Genomic DNA, 20,169 nt, shown 5'->3' with positions numbered 1-20,169 from the left:
CTCCACTCAGCCCGCGGCTCGGCGGGCACTGGTTCGCTCACTCCTGGGAACTGTAGTCCCTGGCCCTGCCCGCCTTCTTTGGGAAGCGGCCGGGATGTCCAGCAGGGGTTTGTCGCAGTCCTCTCCACGTCCCTCCCTCCTGTTTTTCCAGCTATAGAAACCAGCTTCTTGCAGTGATGAGGAATTACTCTGCTTCCAAACATCACGGTCCCGGTCCCGTTGGCATCTACAAACGTGACTTACTCTCTTGAGTCACTTTCCCACTTTCCCTTTGATACTGAAACCCTGGATTTCAGGCTGGGCGATTCAGGTTTTAGGAGGCAGGTTTGAGATCTGACTTGAGACGCCCCTCAGCTCTTTACCCTCTCTCTCCCAGCTTCACAGATCGTTCCCCACTATTTTCGTACATATTTGTTGACTGGGGTTCAGAAAATTGGGATTTACACACCGTGAATAACCTTTGACATTTCCTCCCCATTTCCAAGGCTGATTTCCATATGATTTCCAGGCTTGTCTCCCCAATCTTTTGTTTTGTTTTTGCCCTTCTAGTACACCCCTGATAAACAGAGACACAGAACTGCAGGTTTCAAAGAGGAAAAGAAGCAAATTTGTTGTTGGTAGGAGGGCATGAAGGGGAGGGTTCTTCACCTTCCCCAACATCTTGTATAGATGGGAGGTTGGGGGGGGCAATAGAAAAGGCAGTAGATGGGGGCGCATGCCCCGCTCTGTACAATATAGAAGAATCTGATATAGATACTTTGTATAAAAGCCACTTGTCCTCATTTGTGTCCTCTTGCTGGCTAGCTGGGTTGGGGGAGCACTGGGGGACAAAGAAGCTGGCGGTGGTGGGCCAGGACACAGGGACACCCCATGGTCCCCATCCTCTGGCTGTCCCCTTGTGGGGTCACTTTGGATCCTTGGTGGGGGCATAGCAGAGCTCCAGTGGCCGGGACACCTTCCAGAACTTCTCATTCACCAGTTCCAGGGTCAGTGAGCCATTCAGTGTCTACACAGGGGGTGGAAAAGAGAGAGGCAGGGTAAGAAAAAAGAAAGTTGGAGAATAAGGCAGAAAATGACCAAGGGAGGAAAAAAGAAAGTAATAAAAGAGATGGGGCAAGGCAAAGCAGGGGCATAGGGAGTGGTGGGGGAGGAGACAGAGATAAGAGATACATAGGGAGGGAGGGAGGAGGGTGGGCCAGTTAGAAGGTCAGGATCCATGGTTCTGTGTGGCCCCAGGCCACCCTCCCCACCTCTCCCCTCTTACAGCACTGCCCTCAGAGGCTCTCACCGTGAAAGCTCCACCCCCAGGGGCGATGTAGATGGTGTACTGCTTTTCGCTGACACCTTCCAGACTGGGCAAGGCAGGCTCCTCAGGGCCGTCACCTCCTCCGGTACCCCCACCCTCCCCACCACCCCCATCAGGTCCCGCGGCATCAGAGGCGCCCCCTCCAGGCCCTCCTGGCTCCCCGGCCTCTTGCTGCTGCCTCCGCTCAAGAGCAATGCGCAGGGCCAAGTACTTGGAAAGATGGTCCACTGTGGCATTCCCAGTTGTCTTCACATACCTGAAGCAGGAAAGAGGGCAGGTTTAGGGCACAGAAAGCCTTAAATGGACAAGGGAAGTAGGGGACTTTCCAACAGGGCCTCTGGGTTAGAATTTCTTGCTGGGTCTGGGTGAAGCCCACTTCGGGTGGAAGTCTATGTGGTCTCTGGTTTCTCAGAGGTCAGGGGAAAGACAGGGCTCTCACCTAGTCTGGCAGTATTCTCCCTTCTCCACGAGCAGGGGGTGGGGCCGGAACACGAGCTCAATTTCTCCACCTGGCTCCGGGGGACTGGGGGCCCCAGGAGGGCTTGGGGGGCCTAGGGTTCCCCCTCCCAAGGTCCCTCCCCGGTCACCAGAGTCTTCGGAACCGGCGCCCCCACCCACCCCACCAGTGCCACCTCCCCCTGTCCCTACACTGCTCCCCCCTGCGCCCCCACCACGGGGTCGCTTGGGAGCAGGGCCTGGGGCAGAGTCAGGGGCGGAGTCTGAGCTCACATCCTCTCCATCCCCCTCTCCCTCCCCAGGCTCTCCTTCCCCCCCACTCATCGTGGTGGTCTGATCTGACCCGGGCATCGGTCGCCTCACACGCTGGGCCCTGTAGAAGCAAGTGGTTGAGGTTAGAAAGCACCAAGGATAAGGGGTTTAGACTATAAACTTATGAGAGAACAAGAGATCAGGGAAATCTTACTGATGACACCTAATATTTATTAAACACTAACTACTTGCCAAGCACACTGCTAAGTATTTTGCACTGACTGCCTCACATAGTACACATCCTAGAAGCAGGTGATTATATTCTATTTATGGTTGAGGAAACCGAGGCTTAGAGAGGTGAAATAACTTGTTTGCAATCACAGCCCCTTGCCTCTCCTCACGGACTCCAGGAACCTGTAGCATAGGTTTGTAGAAAGGCAGAATTTCAGGCCCAACTCCAGACGTACTGAATTAGAATTTTCATTTTTAACAAGCCCCGCAGGTAATCTGGATTCCTATTAAAGACTGAGCAATGCTAGCCTAGGAGGTCATTTAATTCCCAGTGGTGTGAATCCAGAGTTTATGCTCAAAATCACTCCACTGCTCTAACTTCTAGAAAGTTAGAGGGCGAGCTATTTCCTTCTTAAGAATAGTAGTGCCAGGTGCTGACTAAGAAGCTGGAGTTTATGTCTCTGATGTCCAGGCTTCGACAACCAGGCTGCGGTTAGCTATTGCGACACTAAGGCTTAGAGCTGGCAGGCAGCAAAGACAGCGCCAGAAGTCTGACCCACACATCTGTCCTGCCAGCCCAGCTACCGCCTCTCTCCCGGCCCGAACCTGTGCATGGCCTGCATGCGCAGCCCCTCCTCAATGCTGGAGCTCAGTGCCTGCTGGTTGTGCAGGCGGCTGAGGCGGATGAGCACCCGGTCTTGGTGGGCCTCGTATTCCTCCCGGCTGGGATAGATCTTAGAGATCAGGGCATCGAAGTTGGGGTCTGGTCGCAGAGACCGCTTGGATACCAGCTTCTTGCGGCAGGTAGGGCACTCCTTGTTCCTGGGGTGGGAGAGAGGAGGCCCTGAACAGTCAGTCGCCAGGGCATTGAGGCCCCAGGTCTGGATCCTTCACCCCATCTCAAACACATCCCTCCTGTTACCCGCTCCGCAGGGCGGTGACAATGCAGTCCGAGCAGAATCGGTGGAGGCACTCCTTGGTGGTCATTGTATTCTTCAGCATGTCCAGGCAGATGGGGCACATGAGCTCTGAATGCAGTGACCGAGGGGAAACCGCAATCTCTGTGCCATCCATGATGGCTTCCTGGAGGCATCAGTGAGTGGAAATGTGATGGCGGGTTGGGGGGAAAGGGGTTTTAGAAATCAGTGGTCCATGGAATGGGAATTTTGAAAAATTCAGTGAAATAGCAGGATCTGGGGACCCCATGTTGGCCACTTGAAGAAGATGGTAATTCTGAGAGAGAGGAGCTTTGACTTGGGAGAGAATGGAAAACAGAAAGGATTAGTGTCCATTAACTAGAAGTAGGAGCTTCGCAACCGGAGGATCTGAGGTGTGGCGAGAGGTCTGGGGATGGGGGTGACACAGATTTGGAGTTTGGGGAGGACTGTTTCAACAGAATTTCTGAAAGTGTGGTCCAGGTTCGACCTATATCAGTATCCCCTAGGGTACTTACTTAAAATGCAGGCTCTGGAGCCCCATCTCATTATTGTATCAGAATGTTGGGGGGTGGGGGAAGACCAAGAGGCTCCATTTTTAATAAACTTGGGAGGAAAGTCTTATGTGCACTTAGGAAGGAACAGTAAGCTGAGGAACAGTGAAGGTAATTTCTGTCTGTTTACTATCTTTCAGATGAAGGCAGTCATACTTGCCCTAAGGCTGTGGCACTAGCTGATGTGAGGATTAAATGAGATAAATGTGAAGTGCTTGGAAAAGATTAAGATGATGCAAAGGTAGGGCCGAGGGAGTCTGTGACATGGGGCAGGGTCCGCAGAACAGGGCAAAAAATGGAAAAGAGGCGGTGGGATGGGGTCTGTGGATTGAAAGGTTTGGGGAAGGGGAGTAAGCTGTGAAGGGAGAGTCCCTGTCACCTGCGGGGTCCGGTGGAGCTCATACAGACTCAGTTCCCACGTTTTGCTGGCATTCTGGGCATTCGCCGGCGTCGTCATGGTGACCGGGCACAGACCCCCACTAAGGGCTCCGCAGCGGTGGAGGAGAAGGAGAGATAGGCTGGGAAGAGGGGGAAGGGGGAAGGGGTGTTAGGGGGGCCGCCCTCGCGCAGACCCCGCCCCTCCCGGTGCCTCCCCCCCACCCCCCTCCGCCTCGCGCCGCGCTGCCCCTCACCCGGCTCCAGCCGTCCGCGCCCCCGTTGCCGCAGCGCCTCTCCCTGGGCCCGGGCTCCCAGCCCCAGTTCGCTCGGTCCGCAGCTGCTGCTCAGACAGCAGCTCCCGCCGCCGCCGCCGCCATGGCCCGGGCGCTGGGGCTCTACGTCACTTCCGTCTGTCCCTCCACTACACCCCCCCACCCCCGCCAGCGGAGACGTCACCCGCCACTCGGGGCTCGGGTGGAACGCGACGTGGGCGCCCGGGTACCCCGCCTCCGGGACGCGCCCGCTTCGCCTGTAGAGCCCGCGTCCCCGGAGTCCCGAGCTACGTGGGGACCCCGGTCCCAGTCCCCGGGCCGGCACCGTCGCGCCGCCAACCTTAGCCACAATTCCCTTCCCGAGGTCCCCACCCGGGGCCTCCGCTCCGGAGGGCGGGGCCTGGGATCTTTTGGACCCCGGGAGGGGACAGAAGGGTTGGAAAAGGGGCCACCTCCCCCACTCCGCGTCCCCTAGCGGCTCTGGGGAACAGCTGCCCCCCTCCCCACAACTTCTGCGTAACCCCAGCCCGGCATTCGGGGAGGGGAGGGGAGGGGGGAAGGCTGCAAAGGATCCTCGGCCGCTTCAGTCTTCCAGTCCTGTGAATGCAACTAAATCCGGATGAGCCCGGGATTCCCCTTACCACCCTGGGGACTTGCTCCACCCTCCGCTTTGGCTCTCCCTTGACCCTCCGACCCGCTCTCCCCTCGAGGTTTGGGGGCGGCGGCTCGGGACGTCCAGACTCAACTCTCGGCCAGAGCCATAGACTCGAGAATTGCGTTTGGACAATCAAGAGCCGCGGCCCGGGGCGGGGGAGGGAGGCGCACGGGAGGAACAGGGGAATGGAGACACCACGCGGAAGCAGGGACACACACACACAAGATGGGGCCCCTATAGGGGAGGGGGTGTGCGTGTGTGGGTGGGTGGGGGCACAAGGGGCAGAATGTCTGGAGTGGGAAGCGGGCAGGAGCCTCCTCCAGGACTTTCCAGTAAAGGAAGGGGACGGGGAGGAAAGAGAAGAGGAAGGGGCAGAGCGATCCCCCATTGAAAGCAGGGGATGAGATGGGGGGGGGCGGAGGTAGTGGTGGAAAGAGACCGTGGTGGGCGTCCTGTCTCCTCCAGCCTGAGCTGGGGTTCCCGGACTTGGGCTGCAGCTGCCAGGGGGTAGCCTGTTTCTGGGACAAGGCAGCAGTGGGTCCCCTCACCCCCTCCCCCAGTTCCCCCCTACTTCCCTGTCCTCTCCTTCAGTCCGTGGCCAGTCCTTATGTGGGCTCCAGAGTCGATTAGCGCGGACCCCCTCCCCTTCCTCCTCCTCCTCCCAGCCCCCTCCTCTGCTCTCCTCCAGCCCCTTTCATCGGCTGGTCCATTCCCCTAATCCTGGCCCCCTCCCCTAATCCCCCCACCCGACCCCAGGCCGGCTGCAGCTATTGTAAGGTGGAGAGAAAGGGGAGGGGGGATTCAGAGAAGGGAGAGGGGTGGGGGAGGGCCACCTGTTCCAAGACCCCCTCCCAAGGCCAGACTGGACACTGGGATGGGGCCATGAACAAACCACCCTTGGGGACCGTAAGGACCCAGGGAATTGGGGGGAGGGGACTGGGGCTGCAGGACCAGTGGAAGCAGGTGGGGCAGAGACCCCCTCCCTCTAAAGAGACCCAGAGTGTCACGCATACACAGTGACACACACTCTCTCCTCTCACACCCGGCGGCGGGGGTTGCCCTGGGAGACCAGGCAGTGAAAGGGAACAATCCTTCGGGAAAGGGAAAGGAGGGGGAGGTGGGAAAGGGTCTGAGGGCTTAGACACAAGAAGAACCGGAGGTGGCAGGGAAGAGGATTTGGAATTTATTAGGGTCACAAGCACCCCTGCCTCCCATATTCAGCATTCCAGAGCCATACACTGCCACCCCTTTTGTAGCCTGGGAACTCAGAGTCCTCATCAGCAGGAGGCCCGGTGGAGTGGTGGGGGAGTGAGCAGAGTCCAGGGTCCTTGAGGCAGTTACATGAAAAGACCTCCTGGGAGGGGCAGAAACATTTGGACAGATGCATAGGTGGAGACAAATGGGCTGGGGGGCGCCCACTTCGGTCCCTCGCCTATGGGAACTTCTGCTCTTCCCTCAGTGGCTCCAGACTCCCTTCACTTGCTTTCTCCTCTCATCTGGGTTCCACTTCTCTGCCCTCTCCCTCCCCATGATGGCCTCATACCAGTGACTTCCACTGAGGCCCCTGTGATGTATCCACTGTCTTCAGATGCCAAGAATGCAACCACATCTGCCACATCTACGGGAATGATGGAGAGAAGGCAGAATTCTACTCACTCTCATGGACCCAAAGTCATCACCTCCCACCAGAACCCCTCCTCACCAACACATACACACTCCATCCACCAATCCTAGTGAAATCCTCCCAGATACCACAGACTTTGGGATCTCTTTATTCAGGCCCCCTCCTCCCTAGGGCCTCCTCCTCACTCAGTGCTCACCCTCAGGATCCCCCATATGTCCCATCGGGATCATTCCAATCACCTGTAAGAAAATACTCATAAGTGGGTGAAAGCTTCTTTTATGGATTTTTTTTTTTGTAGGCTGAGTCTGTGACCCTTTTTCCTTTTGCCTCCTTTCCTTGTACACTTATTGAATATCTACTATTTGCCAGGCCCTGTGCCCAGATTCTCTCTGAAGCCCAGAGAGATTGCGTATCTGAATGATTCTGCCCTCTACCCACAGCCTCCTACCTTGTCCAGCACTTGCTGTGGCACTTTCTGTGTCATGGGTGTTGTAATGAACCCCGGGAGGACAGAGTTACAGCGGATCCCATGTCTGTGGAAGGGAGAGTGGCTGCTGACTCTGGAGAGCACTGAGCACTGACCTGCCCCCCTCCCCCAGACCTCCCACATGCTTCAGCAAATCCCTCTGTATCCCCAGGGGTGTCTGACCAACCGTCCAAGCTCCCGAGCTGCAGTCTGGGTCAGCCCAATCACTCCAGCCTTGGATGCTGCGTAGTTTGTCTGTCCCATGTTCCCCACCTATAGGTGAGTCAGAGATTTGGGATGAGTCAGGAGTCCCAAGGAGGGGCTCTCCTTTCTATGTCCAACTAGCTGGCTGACCTCATCCCAACTCAATCTGACCTTCCCTGTGATGCTACTGATGTTGATGATGGACCCATGGCAACCACTGGACACCAGGGCTTGGGCTGCAGCCTGAGTGACTAGAAAGATGCCCTGGTGAGGAAAGAGTAACAAGGCAGAAAGGATTAGCTAGGGTGACAGTCTTCTTCCAGCTCCCTCCCCCAGGCTGGCGGAGCCAGAAGTCACAGGTTCAGAGGTCGCCACCTTGAGATTGACAGCTATGACTCTGTCCCAGTCATCCTCAGACATGCGGAGCAGAAACTCATCCCTGGTGATCCCCGCACAGGACACAACGACAGATGGCGGGCGAGAAAACCAGGCCTATGGAAGGGGGCGGTTACACACCAAAACCCAAGTAGAGCCCGGGCAGTGGAGGCAATGTCGGCTCTTTAAAGAGGGCGAGGTCCTGTCGCGTTCACCTGTACTTGTTCCAGCAGGCACCTGACCGCCCCGGCTTCAGACACGTCAGCCTGGAAGGCGGCGTGGGCCCCGCCGGGCGCCGCCTCCTCGCTCCCCTGCCCGCCCAGCAGGCACACCGTCTCGCATGCCGCCGCCCTATCCAAGTCGCAAGCGGCCACGGTGGCCCCCTCTCTGGCCAGGCGCACACTGACGGCCCGGCCGATGCCGCTACCCGCGCCTGAGGTGAAAGAGAACACGCGGGAGGGGGGGACACGAGAGGAGTGGGCAAGGGTCAAACGTCAACAGGGTGCAAAGTTACTAAAATATGGACCAGGGACCAGAGGTCACAGCGCCTGTAGACGCCGAGGGCGCGCCCCCGACAGCACTCCGGCATCCCAACCCGCCCGGGGATGGTATCCCCTCAACCTGTGACCAGGGCCAGCGCGGAGCGGAGCCTGAGCTGAGACGCCATGTCCGGCGGTGGGCGGGCGGGCACCCAGCACTGAGCCAATCCTAGCGCAGAGGGGGCGTGGCAGGAGCAAAGCCGCACCAATCTTAGCTAGGCCAGCGTTGGGCCATCGGCAGCCACCAGCACAGGCTGACCTCCCATCATGGGGGCAGGGCCAGTCACCACCACTTGGGGGCCTGGGGAGTGGGAAGATGAGGGGCCCCCATTCTTCCAAAAAAGACAAAGACCGCGTGTGGGGTGGAAGATCCGACGACTTTATTTCCGGTCACCACCCCTACCCCTCCATTCAAACAGTGATATTAAAAGAATAGAAAAAAGAAATCAGGCCAGGAGATTAGCAACCCACCTCCCCCCTCAATCACTCCCAAATCAGGACACACGATTGATGTTTAATTGATGTATATCCCCGACTCTTCCCGCTACCCCCTCTGTCCAGGGCTCTGACTTCCACCAACAGGTGGGAGGGGGAGGGGGGCCTTGGAAGAAACCTGTGTGTGGTAGCTTGGTCCTCTGACAACAGGTTGGGTAGGGTACACGGCATAGGCCGTCATCACCCCCTCTCTTTTCCAGCCTTCTTCATGGCCCCATTTAGCCCCCAAACCCAACAACATGGTCAGCACATGACTAACACTATGGTCCCTCTGACTTCTCACTCTCACTTCTGCAGCTCCTGTAAGACTGCAAAATCTTAATGGCCCTAATGCCAAAGTCACCACTTCCCTAGGATACAACTTCCTTTGGCAGATGTCCCTGGCCAGGGCCCCCAACCTCCACAGACCCCTGACCTGGAGGACTTAAGAGGCTAGAGGTTTGGGGCTGGGGTGGGGGCCATTTACCCCACCTCTCACTCAAGGTGGGCTATCAGCACCATCATGACAACTCCCCCCAGCAGTCCCAGCACCTCCAGAAGTGACTGCAATGGTGATGCCTCCCTCAACAGCTCAGGCAACACGGACACCGTTGCTACGTAGATAAAGCCACCTGCAGTGAATGGCAGAACCCAGCCAGGACCTGTACCACCAGCAACTTCACTGCCCACTGCCCCTCCTTCAGTTAGGAGGGCACAGGCTGTGCCTGCCAGCGCCCCTATTGCCGTCAGTAGTTGCAGACGCATCGCCTGGTGGGCAGAAAAGACAGAAAGGTACTCAACAACATCTACAGATGGTCAGTGGTTAGGCATGTCTCGTGGCGTATACGTACACATGGGCAGGATGCATGTCTTTGGGAACTAAAGGCTAAGGCAAAAAGAAGAGGATCTAGAAGAGACACTTCCTGAAAAATCTTAAAATATCAAAAAGGTCCTTCCTACAGACCTTCTGATTGAGAAGATTACGGTGAAAGACCCTCATAAACCATTCAGATGGTTTGTGGACTACAGTTTAAGAAATATTCAGCCACAGGACAAAGAAACAGAATTTCTTCCCGCTCATTTCTGGACGGTTTGTTGTTCGAGAGGTGATTGTGGGTTTAGGGCGGGTGAGCAGGAGGTAAACAGTTTGAGGCAATCATGTCTGATGCACATCGTCACCAACCTGCTTTTTGCTGCACCCAGACTGGACCAGGATGGCAAAGTCCCCGACTTCATGGGGGACTTCGTGTAGCAGGACAGTCATTGTGGTCAGGATCCCTAGCCCCCGACCTCCTCTAAATGAAGCACCAATGGCCAGACCATCTGTGAAGTTGTGTGCCAGGTCAGCAGCCAGATTCAGGTACCCTGATACACGTAGGTCTTGTACAAGTGGAAAGGAAGACAAAATGATTACAGACATCTATCACTCCTAATTCCAGCCATGGTCAGCCACTATCACATCTCCCCTCAGAGATCACTTCATACCCAGCCCCTTCAGATTTCCCAGACACCTGCCATTACCCACAGTGCACATTCCATGTGAAACATGATATCCCTTGCCCAAGTTTATCAATAACCCTGGCCCTCACCTGAACCTGTTTTTTCTTCTTCGGAATTCTGAGGTCTCACTGGGCCATCTTTGAGCTCTGTGCTTCCTCCTTTCCTCTTCCGAGGCCCACCTCCTTCCTTTTCTTCTTCCTCTGAGCTCTGTTTCTCCTTTGAAGGACGCTCTGAGGGTAGAAGTTGGTAAGAGTGGAGAACAGAGATCTCCAAAAATGTCCTCAAAAGGGAAGTGCCATCCCACCCGAGAACCATAGCATGAGGGGATTCTGAGGCAGGCAAAGTGCTTTTTAAGGAAACTTGTTCCTGGACTTACCCTGTTTTCCATGCCCATGACTTCCCCGTGTGTGACCATGAGCATGTCCATGCCCATGTCCATGACTGTGACCATGTCCTCCTTTCACATGTCTCACAAATTTCTCCACCACAAGAAAGGCAACAATTCCACTGAGGACCCACAGTCCCACAGACAGAATGGGGCCCTGGCCTGGAAATAAAGGCACTGAGACATTAAGGGAGATGTGGATTCCAGACTCCTCTTCCCCAATTGCGGGAGGAGAATAGGGAGGGAAAGACCTTCCCCAACATCCCAACACATCTCCATCCACCCCTTTCTCACCACTGTGAGAGTGTCCATGTCCAGGCTGCTCCAGAGGGTGGTGAGAATGAGGTTCTAGAGAAAGGGTGAGGAAAGGTCAAATGAGAGACCACCCTGCCCAAGTGGCATGCATTTGGTGGAATATTGGAAAGTCAGGGATGACAAAGGGGAAAGAACCCTTTTGCCCAAAGAATAAAACATATTAAGATTTGCAGTAGTGGCCAAAGATCACTTACCCAGGGCATGAGGGATGAGGTGCAGAAAGGCATCTCCCAAGAGCCCACCTGAAGCAAAACTGAGCAAGATCTGGAGCAGAGAGCGGTGCCGGGGGGAGTTTGATTCCACAGGAATAAGGAAGAGGACAAAAAATGGAGCTGCAGAGATCAGAACTGTGGCCCCCAGTGCCTGGTGAGGGGAGAGTCAGGGGTCAAGAGGTGCGGGGTTTCCCAACAATCCAGAACCGGCCCCTCTCTCCCCCATCCCTTGGGGACTCACATAGGCCCAGAGAGTGACAGTGTCCAGGTCCTGCTTGATGCCTGGAGCCCCAGACTCCCCAAAGCCTCCATGGCTGTGCTCATGGTCATGTCCATGCCCTCTGTGGTAGAGGTTCTCATGTGATTGGCCATGGCTATGGCCATGGTGCAAATCCTCATGTGAATGTCCATGTTCGTGACCGTGGGTATGCCCGTGCCAGATGCTCTCGTGAGTGTGGCCATGGCCATGCGCATGGCTGTGTCCATGGTGGAAATCCTCATGTGAGCGCCTGTGGCTGTGGCCATGGAAGTCCTCGTGCAGGTCCTCGTGCAGGTCGCCATGACCCCCGTGTCCGGCCACCAGCAGCCCCAAGGCCGCCCAGGTCAGCAGTCCCATGGCCACCCAGTGGGGGGCCCCCAGGCCTCTGGCCATCACGCTGACCAGAGGGACAGAGACAGTGACTCCACTTGACCCTCAACTCTACACCTATGAGGGGTCAGCTTTACTCCGTTCGTGCCCTCCGTCCACTTCTATGGGCCGCTACCCAATTCCGCTATCCCCACCCACATTGTTCCCAAGACTCGGTCTCTTTATCTCAAACACCCTCCCGGATATAGAGCCCCCGGGCCACCACTCTAGGCTTTGAGCCTCCACTTTACGGACTCTCTGGGCCCTAGTCTCTATGACCCACTAGGTAGTGGAAAAGGCCTGGAAAGGACGGTAGGGTAAGGCAGGGAGTTCTCACCGGCTTCAGGATCCTCTCCTTTCCCGGTTTGCTCGGACGTGGCAGTCCCGCCTCTGGCTCCCGCGAGAACAGGAAGTTCCGTTCCGCCTCGGTCCGGATACCTTTACCAATATGGCGGCACTCTGGTGGCGGCCCAGCCGCCCTGCTCTGGCGCGCATGCGCGGGTGTGGAGGTTATTTGAGGGGAGGCTGGGCGAGGCCAGCTAACAGGGCCGAGGAGACCGCCTCCTCCGTTTCCAACTAGACGAGGGGGCGGGAACTAGCGCGGAGACTTCCCGTCTATACCAAGATGGCTGCCATATCGGCGCTGTCATTTTGGTACAGAGCACATCGAAGCGCTTAATTCGACCCGGTTCAGGCCAGAGTCTTTTTCTCTGGGGCTTCCTCGTGCTCAGCTAGTCCCCTGGTCAATATTTGGGAATCCCTGGTACCTCTTCGGTATCCTTGGACTCAGCCAAGAATCATGTCTTGGGCTGCTCGTCCGCCCTTCCTCCCCCAGCGGCATGCCGCAGGGCAGTGTGGGCCAGTGGGGGTGCGAAAAGAAATGCATTGTGGGGTCGCCTCCCGGTGGCGGCGGCGACGGCCCTGGCTGGATCCCGCAGCGGCGGCGGCGGCGGCAGCAGCCGGAGAACAACAAACCCCGGAGCCGGAGCCGGGGGAGGCTGGACGGGACGGGATGGGCGACAGCGGGCGGGGTGAGTGTCCTAGCGGACGGACAAGCGAACCAGTGACCGCGTTATCTGCGACCCCTCCCCCCCGTCCCCTGGCGCTCTTTCCCTGGCGCTCCCGCCCCCTTGTTTGTAAACATGCGTCCCCTCCCTCCCGAGGGCCTTAGAGCCCTCCCCCCCCGGGGCGGGGCGGGGAGGGGGAGCTTCCGCCCTCCTGGCTTTGGCTGTTTGAGGCCCTACAATCTGGAGGTCCCGGGCGTGGGACACGAGTCCTCGAGTTTGGGACTCTGGACGGTTGAAGGCAGATCCTGCGTCCTAGGAGGGGTCTCTTCCGCCTCTTTTCCTGGTACAGTCCGGCTACAGGCTGGGAATGGAGGGGCCGTCAGTTCCACCCCACGTGCTGCCCCACCCACATAAGACCTGTCTGGCTCGGGGTGACCAAATGCATTGCTTGGAATTCTCCCTCGCCTGAACTAGCCTGTCTTTTGTCAACCCCTTCCTCTCAGCACAATTATGAGTTAAACCGTGTTTGACAACAGGGTCTTTCTGGACATGAGGATGAGTGGGGTGGGTTGGAGTGGGGTGCGGCGGGGGATTAGAGAGAATTAAAGTCTCCAGTTGGATGATCTAAGACTCATTTTCTCTTTTTGTCTTTCTGTCTGTGTGTGTCTGTGCCTGTATGTACCCCTCCCTCAGACTCCCGAAGCCCAGACAGTTCCTCCCCGAATCCCCTTCCCCAGGGGGCCCCTCCGCCTTCTCCTCCTGGGCTACCCTTACCACCTTCAGCAGCCTCATCCCTTGGAGGCTCCGGGGCCCCACCCCCACCCCCGATGCCACACCCCCCACTGGGCTCCCCATTCCCGGTCATCAGCTCTTCCATGGGGTCCCCTGGTCTGCCCCCTCCAGCTCCCCCAGGATTCTCCGGGCCTGTCAGCAGTCCCCAGGTGAGAGGTCATGGCTCACTGACTGCCTCTCCACTTTCATTTCCTTGTTTTCCTTGTGACCCCAGATCCTTGTGTGAACTTCCCCATGGCCCACTGACCTTCCAGTCCTCTAATCCTGGCAGGCCTGTGGTCCTTGTGAGACCCCTTGCCCTTCCCGAGGTGACTGATCTTTCAGTGCATGCTTCCTCCCCAGCCCTATAAAAGAACCCTGATATTCTGATGTCCCTTTCATCTATCAGTTATTTTTGCCCTTTTTGTCCCATTCGCCATCCTGAGATACATGCCCTTCAGGGCCCCTGTATTGCACAATTTCAGGGAAAACTGTATGTCTAATCTCTTTGGGGTTGTGCTCCATGGGTGGCCCTTCACATGGACTGCAGTGTAAATCATGTCCTCTGTAATGTGCAATGCAGGGCCCTGCCTAGGTGGTAGGGGATGATTTCCATGATCTCTGAGAGATTCTCCTTCCCAGTGAGTCTCCCTGTGACTTCCCTATTTCCCCCATCCCAGATTAACTCAACAGTGTCGCTCCCTGGGGGTGGGTCTGGCCCCCCTGAAGATGTGAAGCCACCAGTCTTAGGGGTCCGGGGCCTGCACTGTCCACCCCCTCCAGGTGGCCCTGGGGCTGGCAAACGGCTATGTGCAATCTGCGGGGACCGAAGCTCAGGTATGGGGCTTAGAGGATCACCAGAGAGGAAGAAAGAGTCTGACATTTAGCATCACCTGTGGGATTCCCAGGGACTCACAGGGTTGCATTGGAGCAAGTGGGTAGGGGGAAGCCTGGTGATAGGTAAGGAACCTGAAGCTCAGATATGGGATGGGGGATGATCAGAGGAAAGAGGGGCCTGGTATAATAGGGTTTTTGAACAGTGAGGAGCGTGGGACTGGATCATCCCTTGTGTCCAGGTTCCCCATCTCTGGATTTGGCAAACACACAATGGATTTAAGCTAAGTTTGCTGGGGGTAAGTTGGCAAGAGACTTAATGGTGAGGGATCTATGTGCAGCCTTGTTGTTGCTATTCCCCTCACCTTCTAGGCAAACACTATGGGGTTTACAGCTGTGAGGGCTGCAAAGGCTTCTTCAAGCGCACCATCCGTAAGGACCTGACATACTCGTGCCGGGACAACAAGGACTGCACCGTGGACAAGCGCCAGCGAAACCGCTGTCAGTACTGCCGCTATCAGAAGTGCCTGGCCACCGGCATGAAGAGGGAGGGTAAGGGCTGTGTCAGCCAGGCTTCCTGGTCTACGCTGTGGGAGAGGAGGGAGGAGGTGAAGGGAGACTGCAAGAAACCACAGACTGCACCTCTCAGGAGGACTGGACTGTTTTCTCTCCTCCTCCAGAGGGCGATATTTGAATTCTCTCTTCCCTCATCAGCTCTTGTCCCTGGTATCCTGCTCAGTTCTCTTGAGTTTCCTTCTTAATGGGGGTGCTTCTCTGTGGACTGCCCCTATGACCCCTCCCTCCCTAGTGCTAGGGTGGGATGACCTGTCCTTACTCACGATGGACTTCTCTTTCTCCCCTTCAGTTACCTGAATAGTCCCTCCTCTTTGACCCAATGGTTCCTTATCTGTGGTCCCTCCTGCAAAGTCTGGGACTCTACTCTTTTAAGTTACGGACTTTACTGAAGACCTCAGGGCTGTCTTCGCTTTTCTTTATTTTATCTTCTTAACTCTGATTCTGAAATTCTCAGATACTTTGTGGTGTCTTAGTCAAATGCTCATTTTAGAGAAGACGAGCCTGAGGCCTGGTTTTCCCAAGGTCATGTAACAAAGGAGGGGCAGGGCTGGGACCAGAACCCATCCCTGAAGACCCAGGCCAGTGATCCTTTCACTGCCTTTTTGCTGAATCAGGAGAACATCAGATTTGTAGTGAGGCACACTTGGATTTAGATGGATGATTTGCCGTATTATGTGAACTTGGGCAAGCTATCTAACTTCTCCAAGCCCTAAATTGTTCATCGTTAATAACAGGGTTAAGAGCTCACAGGATTCTTACAATAATTGAGGAAATGTTGAAATGTATTTTCATATTTCTTACCATGTAGTTGGTCCTCAGTTTAAACGTTAGCTTTCTCTCTCATCCTTTACCCTCCCTTCCCCTCCTTTTCTTGGTTTATTTTTTAGCCCTTTTATAACTCCTGCTTGCAGACTGCCCCTAGTCCACCATTGCTAGTGACCCCCCCAACTTCTATAAATATCTCCTAAGGGCCGTGAGAACCCCTGATAAGACCCTAGGGACATTTCACATCCCCTCATGGCTGATTGTTGACTTTCCCCTTTTTCTTTTCCTCGTCTTCCCATCCCCAGCGGTACAGGAGGAACGTCAGCGGGGGAAGGACAAGGACGGGGATGGGGAGGGGGCTGGGGGAGCCCCCGAGGAGATGCCTGTGGACAGGATCCTGGAGGCAGAGCTTGCTGTGGAGCAGAAGAGTGACCAGGGCGTTGAGGGTCCTGGGGGAACCGGGGGTAGCGGCAGCAGCGTGAGTGATGGGGTCAATCCAGTCTCTTTCCTGATGGGGGTTGGGGGATGGGAGTCTAGGTTGTTTCTATTTCCCTCTCCGCTCCCTTTCCCTCCCAACCCCCCCTAACACTGCCTGGGACTGGAAGTACTGCCAAACAAGGTCTCTCAAACATCTGAGGTGGGTGTGATAGTTTTTTCTGTCCTCATCCCAAAACAACCCAGTGGCAGAACCACAGGCAAGTCCTAAATACGTAATTGTTTTCACGAATGCCAGAGGAGAAGCCTGACTTACAGGGATTGGTTTAGATGGTTTGAAGGGAGACTCCTTTAAGCAGGTGGTGTCAGAAACCTCTTGCAAGGGGGGGCTTCCACTGTACCTCTAGACCTTCCATAACTCTTACCCCCTCCTCCCCTGCAGCCGAATGACCCTGTGACTAACATCTGTCAGGCAGCTGACAAACAACTATTCACGCTTGTTGAGTGGGCGAAGAGGATCCCACACTTTTCCTCCTTGCCTCTGGATGACCAGGTCATTTTGCTACGGGCAGGTCAGTGACCTTGGATCCCCTTGAGCTCTTGACATATGACCCCTGCTTGACCTTCTGACCTTCAGTGACCCGAGTGCATACTTACATACCAAGGGGGCCAAGTTCATTGACCTCATCAATTCTTCTTCTCTTCCCCTGATACGCTTCGAATCCCATGGTCTGATCTCTGGCTCCTGACCCTTGCTGCCCCCAACCCAGGCTGGAATGAGCTCCTCATTGCTTCCTTCTCCCACCGATCCATTGATGTCCGAGATGGTATCCTCCTCGCCACAGGTCTTCATGTGCACCGCAACTCAGCCCATTCTGCAGGCGTGGGAGCCATCTTTGATCGGTCAGTGGCCCTCGGCTGGGCTGGCCTGTAGGTAGAGGGGGTGGGGCTATAGGCTGGTCCGTGTCCAAGGCTGGCTGAGCTGTGACCTTTGAGTGACCTGCAGGTCCCTCTCCAGGGTGCTGACAGAGCTAGTGTCCAAAATGCGTGACATGAGGATGGACAAGACAGAGCTTGGCTGCCTGAGGGCAATCATTCTGTTCAATCCAGGTAAGAGGAGGATCACCCCTGTCTCTCAAGACCAAGGCAACCTTGGAGCCTCCTCTTCTCCAGAGACCCCTAAGTTACCCAGCTATCCCCCTCAACCTGGAAATCTCCCAGCTGACCAAGAAAAACCCACATCCACTGATACGTTCCCCTTTGACCCCGTTCCATAGCTTGCCCTGCTTCCCTTGCCAGGCATCTGGTAAAGGGCCAGTAGGTGGGGCCCAAAAGGGACATAGTGTGGGCCCCATCTCCACATTTGTCCTAACTTGGCTTGTCTTCCTTCTTCCTCCCCCTCTCCTCCCCGCCATCCCAGACGCCAAGGGCCTCTCCAACCCTAGTGAGGTGGAGGTTCTGCGGGAGAAAGTGTACGCGTCACTGGAGACCTACTGCAAGCAGAAGTACCCTGAGCAGCAGGGACGGTGAGAAGGAGCTGTGGGGTGAGGGGCTGTGGGGTGCTGTAAGGGTGTGTCCAGGGCCCATGTGGTTCCAGGTTCCAGCTGTCTTCTCTCACCTCTACCTCAGGTTTGCCAAGTTGCTGCTACGTCTTCCTGCCCTCAGGTCCATCGGCCTTAAGTGTCTAGAGCATCTGTTTTTCTTCAAGCTCATTGGAGACACCCCCATTGACACCTTCCTCATGGAGATGCTTGAGGCTCCCCACCAGCTGGCCTGAGCCCAGACCCAAACGTGGTGCTCCTCACACCTGAGGAGTACACATCTGAGGGGGACTCCAGCCTTGAGGCATGGTGGGGAGGGGCCATGCCCTAGAATCTTGGTGGGGCGAGGAGTCCAGGGCAGAGCTGAGACCTCCAAGGGGATCCATAAACCCTCCAGGAGGTTTGCGTGATATCCCAAGTCAGAGGGGACCCCAGATCCTTGTGAGGGCTGGACCTCTCCTTCAGTGGCCTTGAGTCTCTGAATTTGTCTGGGTCTGCCATGATTTGGGGTGATTTCTCACCCCCTGCCTGGAACGATCTCTCCCTCCCCCAGCACAAAGCACTGGCCTTGCTCACAGGACCTTGCTTCCTTCTCATCTTGCCTCACTTAGCTACCCATGTGAAGAGAGAAAATGGGAACTCGCCCAGAGATGGATATTGGGGGGCAGGCCCCCCAAACTGACGGACATGGGAATAGCAGTCTGACAGGCCTTCCTTGAGGCCTTGACAGCCTTGACAGTAGCCCAGCAGTTGGGGGCTACTCTGGAAGAGGGAGGGGCCCTGTCACTGTCTCCTGTCCAGAGTCCCTCTCACACTTCACCTCCTGCTGCAGACTGAAAAATGAAAAGATGGTGGTGGTTAAGGGGTGGGTGGAGATGTAGGAACCCATCTGCTATTTTTAATTTCCTCTGAGGATAGAGACTTGCAGTTAGACTCAAAGAAGTACTGTACTTTCCCAGGTTGACTAAGAAATGCCAGTGGTGGAGGTGGTGTTTGGGAAAGGCTGGGCCCTGAGATGGTCTGTTCCTGGAGCCCTTCAAGCACTGGCCTTCCCAACCCCCTCCCCCATCCCTTCTTGTCTAACTAGGGGAAGAGGCCTGGGATGTGATGGCAGGGTGGGGCAGGGGATGGTTTGATGAGTAGCCCTCCAGCCCTTCCCTTCACAGCCTTCCCCCAGACCTGGGCACACACAGTGTAGCCTGGGGGACACAGGACCCTGGCCTGAGAATTGAGGGGGGATGGTCAGCCTGCAGAGATGGGGTGCTGGGGCTGCATGATTTTTGCCCTGCAGCTCTTCTCTCTGGGGTTCCTTTCCCTTCTCTTTCACTCACACATAAAATAGCTTTCAAATTAAAATCGCTGTTTTCTGGACTGAGGTGACTGTATTGGGGGGGGCAGCACTGCGTCGGCTGCGTGTGGGGGGGTATCCGGTCGGGAGCTCGGGACGCGCTCCCTTGACGCCGCCGCCGAGGTTCCCTGGGGCCCGAGAGGCGGGTACAGGGTGGGGGACACAAGGCACGCTTTGTCGGGGAGGGGGGGAAAGGGTGTGCCAGGCTGGGGGCGGGGCTGGCCGGAGGAGGAAGAGGGGGGCGGCTGATTCTCAAAGGCGCCTTGTTCGCTTGCGCCCTCCTAGCGCCAGCGGGCGGCGGCGCCTCGGCTCGCTCCTGTCTTATCCGGGCGCGCCGCGGGCTCCGGGCAGACCCGGCGCCGTGCCCGTCCGTGGGGGCACACCGGCGCTCTGCGCGGCGGCCTCCTCAGGCGATGCCCGCCCGGAGGCGACCTCTCGTCCCTGAGTGACCCTGTTTCCCCGCACTCTTCCAACTAGCTTCGACGGCCCCCTCATCTCTCCGCTGGGTCCCTTGCCACCTGGGCTCCCGGACTCCCTGGTCTTGTCCTCCCGTTTTCATCTCCTTGGACCTGATTATTCTGTGTGCATCAGGCTGTCCGGTCTCTGGCTCTTTCTATCCCCACGCCGGATCCCTCTGCCTCCCCTCTAACCATCTGCCCCCGCCCCTTGCAGGCAGTCGGGTAGCAGGTCCCCAGTCGCTATCTATAACCTAGTCTATAAATACCCCCGCCCCAGGCCGGCTCTGTAATTACACTGGGCGGGGCGAGGGGAAGTAATTATGGAGACCTGATGGGGGGAGATAGAGACACCCCCCCCCCCAGGCCCGCCTCTCCCCTCCCACTGTGCCCTAAGTCCCGCCCAGGACTGATGAAAAGGGCCTCTGGGCCCCAGGTGGGAGGGAGTTGAGGTGGGGGCTTGGACTGGACCTCTGGGTCCTAGAAAAGGAAAGGGCAAGGGAAGAGGTATTAGGGTTCCCGAAAAGGTAACCGGGTACAGGCCATTCAGTCTCTGCAAGAAGCAAGGGAGAGCAGTCTGAGGGTCAGCAAAGGAGGGCTCCCGTCCCCCCACCCCCAACCAGGTGGAGATCGAGGGTGGGGTTTCTCCTCGGTGGCTGTGGGCGGGCGGCTGGAG

At 56.6% G+C, this 20,169-nt stretch overlaps 5 protein-coding genes across 13 annotated transcripts in view; 2 read left to right on the top strand and 3 right to left on the bottom strand.

Moving 5' to 3' along the window:
- Positions 1-584: 584 nt before the first annotated feature.
- RING1 (ring finger protein 1) lies at positions 585-5,050 on the bottom strand. Its single transcript, XM_034660534.1, has 7 exons — positions 4,367-5,050; positions 4,114-4,252; positions 3,168-3,328; positions 2,852-3,067; positions 1,746-2,135; positions 1,289-1,562; positions 585-1,006 (listed from the first exon to the last, which is right to left on the bottom strand). Exons 2-7 carry the CDS (start codon positions 4,189-4,191, stop codon positions 905-907), a joined length of 1,221 nt encoding a protein of 406 aa, XP_034516425.1. The 5' UTR covers positions 4,192-4,252; positions 4,367-5,050; the 3' UTR covers positions 585-904.
- Positions 5,051-6,201: 1,151 nt separating this feature from the next.
- HSD17B8 (hydroxysteroid 17-beta dehydrogenase 8) lies at positions 6,202-8,420 on the bottom strand. Of its 3 annotated transcripts, XM_002914335.4 has the most exons (9): positions 8,330-8,420; positions 7,924-8,141; positions 7,709-7,825; positions 7,505-7,597; positions 7,317-7,402; positions 7,112-7,196; positions 6,860-6,902; positions 6,583-6,657; positions 6,230-6,393 (listed from the first exon to the last, which is right to left on the bottom strand). In XM_002914335.4, the coding sequence occupies exons 1-9, from the start codon at positions 8,373-8,375 to the stop codon at positions 6,377-6,379; spliced, it is 780 nt and encodes a 259-aa protein (XP_002914381.1). In that variant the 5' UTR covers positions 8,376-8,420; the 3' UTR covers positions 6,230-6,376. The 3 variants fall into 3 exon arrangements, with proteins under 3 accessions (XP_019649783.1, XP_034516426.1, XP_002914381.1); XM_019794224.2 differs by lacking the exon at positions 6,860-6,902 and having other exon boundaries at positions 6,202-6,393; XM_034660535.1 differs by lacking the exons at positions 6,860-6,902; positions 7,505-7,597; positions 7,709-7,825 and having other exon boundaries at positions 6,202-6,393.
- Positions 8,421-8,603: 183 nt separating this feature from the next.
- On the bottom strand, positions 8,604-12,240 carry SLC39A7 (solute carrier family 39 member 7). 2 transcript variants are annotated; one of them, XM_011218572.3, is made up of 8 exons: positions 12,099-12,240; positions 11,375-11,789; positions 11,116-11,284; positions 10,901-10,954; positions 10,598-10,768; positions 10,311-10,451; positions 9,905-10,101; positions 8,606-9,489 (listed from the first exon to the last, which is right to left on the bottom strand). In XM_011218572.3, exons 2-8 carry the CDS (start codon positions 11,783-11,785, stop codon positions 9,217-9,219), a joined length of 1,416 nt encoding a protein of 471 aa, XP_011216874.1. In that variant the 5' UTR covers positions 11,786-11,789; positions 12,099-12,240; the 3' UTR covers positions 8,606-9,216. The 2 variants fall into 2 exon arrangements, with proteins under 2 accessions (XP_011216875.1, XP_011216874.1); XM_011218573.3 differs by lacking the exon at positions 12,099-12,240 and having other exon boundaries at positions 8,604-9,489; positions 11,116-11,268; positions 11,643-11,694.
- A 149-nt stretch (positions 12,241-12,389) lies between these two features.
- Positions 12,390-19,061, top strand: RXRB (retinoid X receptor beta). 3 transcript variants are annotated; one of them, XM_002914336.4, is made up of 10 exons: positions 12,390-12,792; positions 13,462-13,709; positions 14,220-14,376; positions 14,746-14,925; positions 16,020-16,192; positions 16,592-16,721; positions 16,920-17,052; positions 17,168-17,259; positions 17,570-17,675; positions 17,779-19,061. In XM_002914336.4, the coding sequence occupies exons 1-10, from the start codon at positions 12,561-12,563 to the stop codon at positions 17,924-17,926; spliced, it is 1,599 nt and encodes a 532-aa protein (XP_002914382.1). In that variant the 5' UTR covers positions 12,390-12,560; the 3' UTR covers positions 17,927-19,061. The 3 variants fall into 3 exon arrangements, with proteins under 3 accessions (XP_002914382.1, XP_011216873.1, XP_019649781.1); XM_011218571.3 differs by having other exon boundaries at positions 17,156-17,259; XM_019794222.2 differs by lacking the exon at positions 13,462-13,709 and having other exon boundaries at positions 17,156-17,259.
- Positions 19,062-19,265: 204 nt separating this feature from the next.
- Positions 19,266-20,169, top strand: part of COL11A2 (collagen type XI alpha 2 chain) — a 31,250-nt gene continuing 30,346 nt past the window's right edge. For 2 of the 4 annotated variants that reach the window (XM_034660530.1, XM_034660529.1), the window contains exon 1: positions 19,266-20,116. The gene's annotated coding sequence lies outside the window, so the exon portion shown is untranslated. The remainder of the gene's footprint in view (positions 20,117-20,169) is intronic. The other 2 variants (XM_034660532.1, XM_034660531.1) reach the window with 1 other exon arrangement.

The sequence above is a fragment of the Ailuropoda melanoleuca genome, chromosome 5, assembly GCF_002007445.2.
Source record: "Ailuropoda melanoleuca isolate Jingjing chromosome 5, ASM200744v2, whole genome shotgun sequence".
Lineage (NCBI taxonomy): Eukaryota > Metazoa > Chordata > Mammalia > Carnivora > Ursidae > Ailuropoda > Ailuropoda melanoleuca.
This window is presented reverse-complemented; position numbering and strand designations above follow the sequence as displayed.

Bases quoted from the DNA above. Each gene is read 5' to 3' on its own strand.
- RING1 (XM_034660534.1), bottom strand. From the start codon at position 4,191: ATGACGACGCCGGCGAATGCCCAGAATGCCAGCAAAACGTGGGAACTG. The intron at 3,068-3,167 runs GTAACAGGAGGG...CTCCCACCCCAG, and splicing joins GTCACCGCCCTGCGGAGCGG to GAACAAGGAGTGCCCTACCT. The intron at 1,563-1,745 runs GTGAGAGCCCTG...TTCCTGCTTCAG, and splicing joins GGAGAATACTGCCAGACTAG to GTATGTGAAGACAACTGGGA.
- HSD17B8 (XM_019794224.2), bottom strand. From the start codon at position 8,375: ATGGCGTCTCAGCTCAGGCTCCGCTCCGCGCTGGCCCTGGTCACAG. The intron at 7,826-7,923 runs GTGAACGCGACA...CCCCTTCCATAG, and splicing joins GCCTGCTGGAACAAGTACAG to GCCTGGTTTTCTCGCCCGCC. The intron at 6,394-6,582 runs GTATGAGGCCAT...TGCCCCTCCCAG, and splicing joins GGCCTCAGTGGAAGTCACTG to GAGGTCTTTTCATGTAACTG.
- SLC39A7 (XM_011218572.3), bottom strand. From the start codon at position 11,785: ATGGCCAGAGGCCTGGGGGCCCCCCACTGGGTGGCCATGGGACTGCTG. The intron at 11,285-11,374 runs GTGAGTCCCCAA...TCCCCTCACCAG, and splicing joins CTGTCACTCTCTGGGCCTAT to GCACTGGGGGCCACAGTTCT. The intron at 10,769-10,900 runs GTGAGAAAGGGG...CTTTATTTCCAG, and splicing joins ACATGGACACTCTCACAGTG to GCCAGGGCCCCATTCTGTCT.
- RXRB (XM_011218571.3), top strand. From the start codon at position 12,561: ATGTCTTGGGCTGCTCGTCCGCCCTTCCTCCCCCAGCGGCATGCCGCA. The intron at 14,377-14,745 runs GTATGGGGCTTA...CTCACCTTCTAG, and splicing joins CTGCGGGGACCGAAGCTCAG to GCAAACACTATGGGGTTTAC. The intron at 14,926-16,019 runs GTAAGGGCTGTG...TCCCATCCCCAG, and splicing joins CACCGGCATGAAGAGGGAGG to CGGTACAGGAGGAACGTCAG.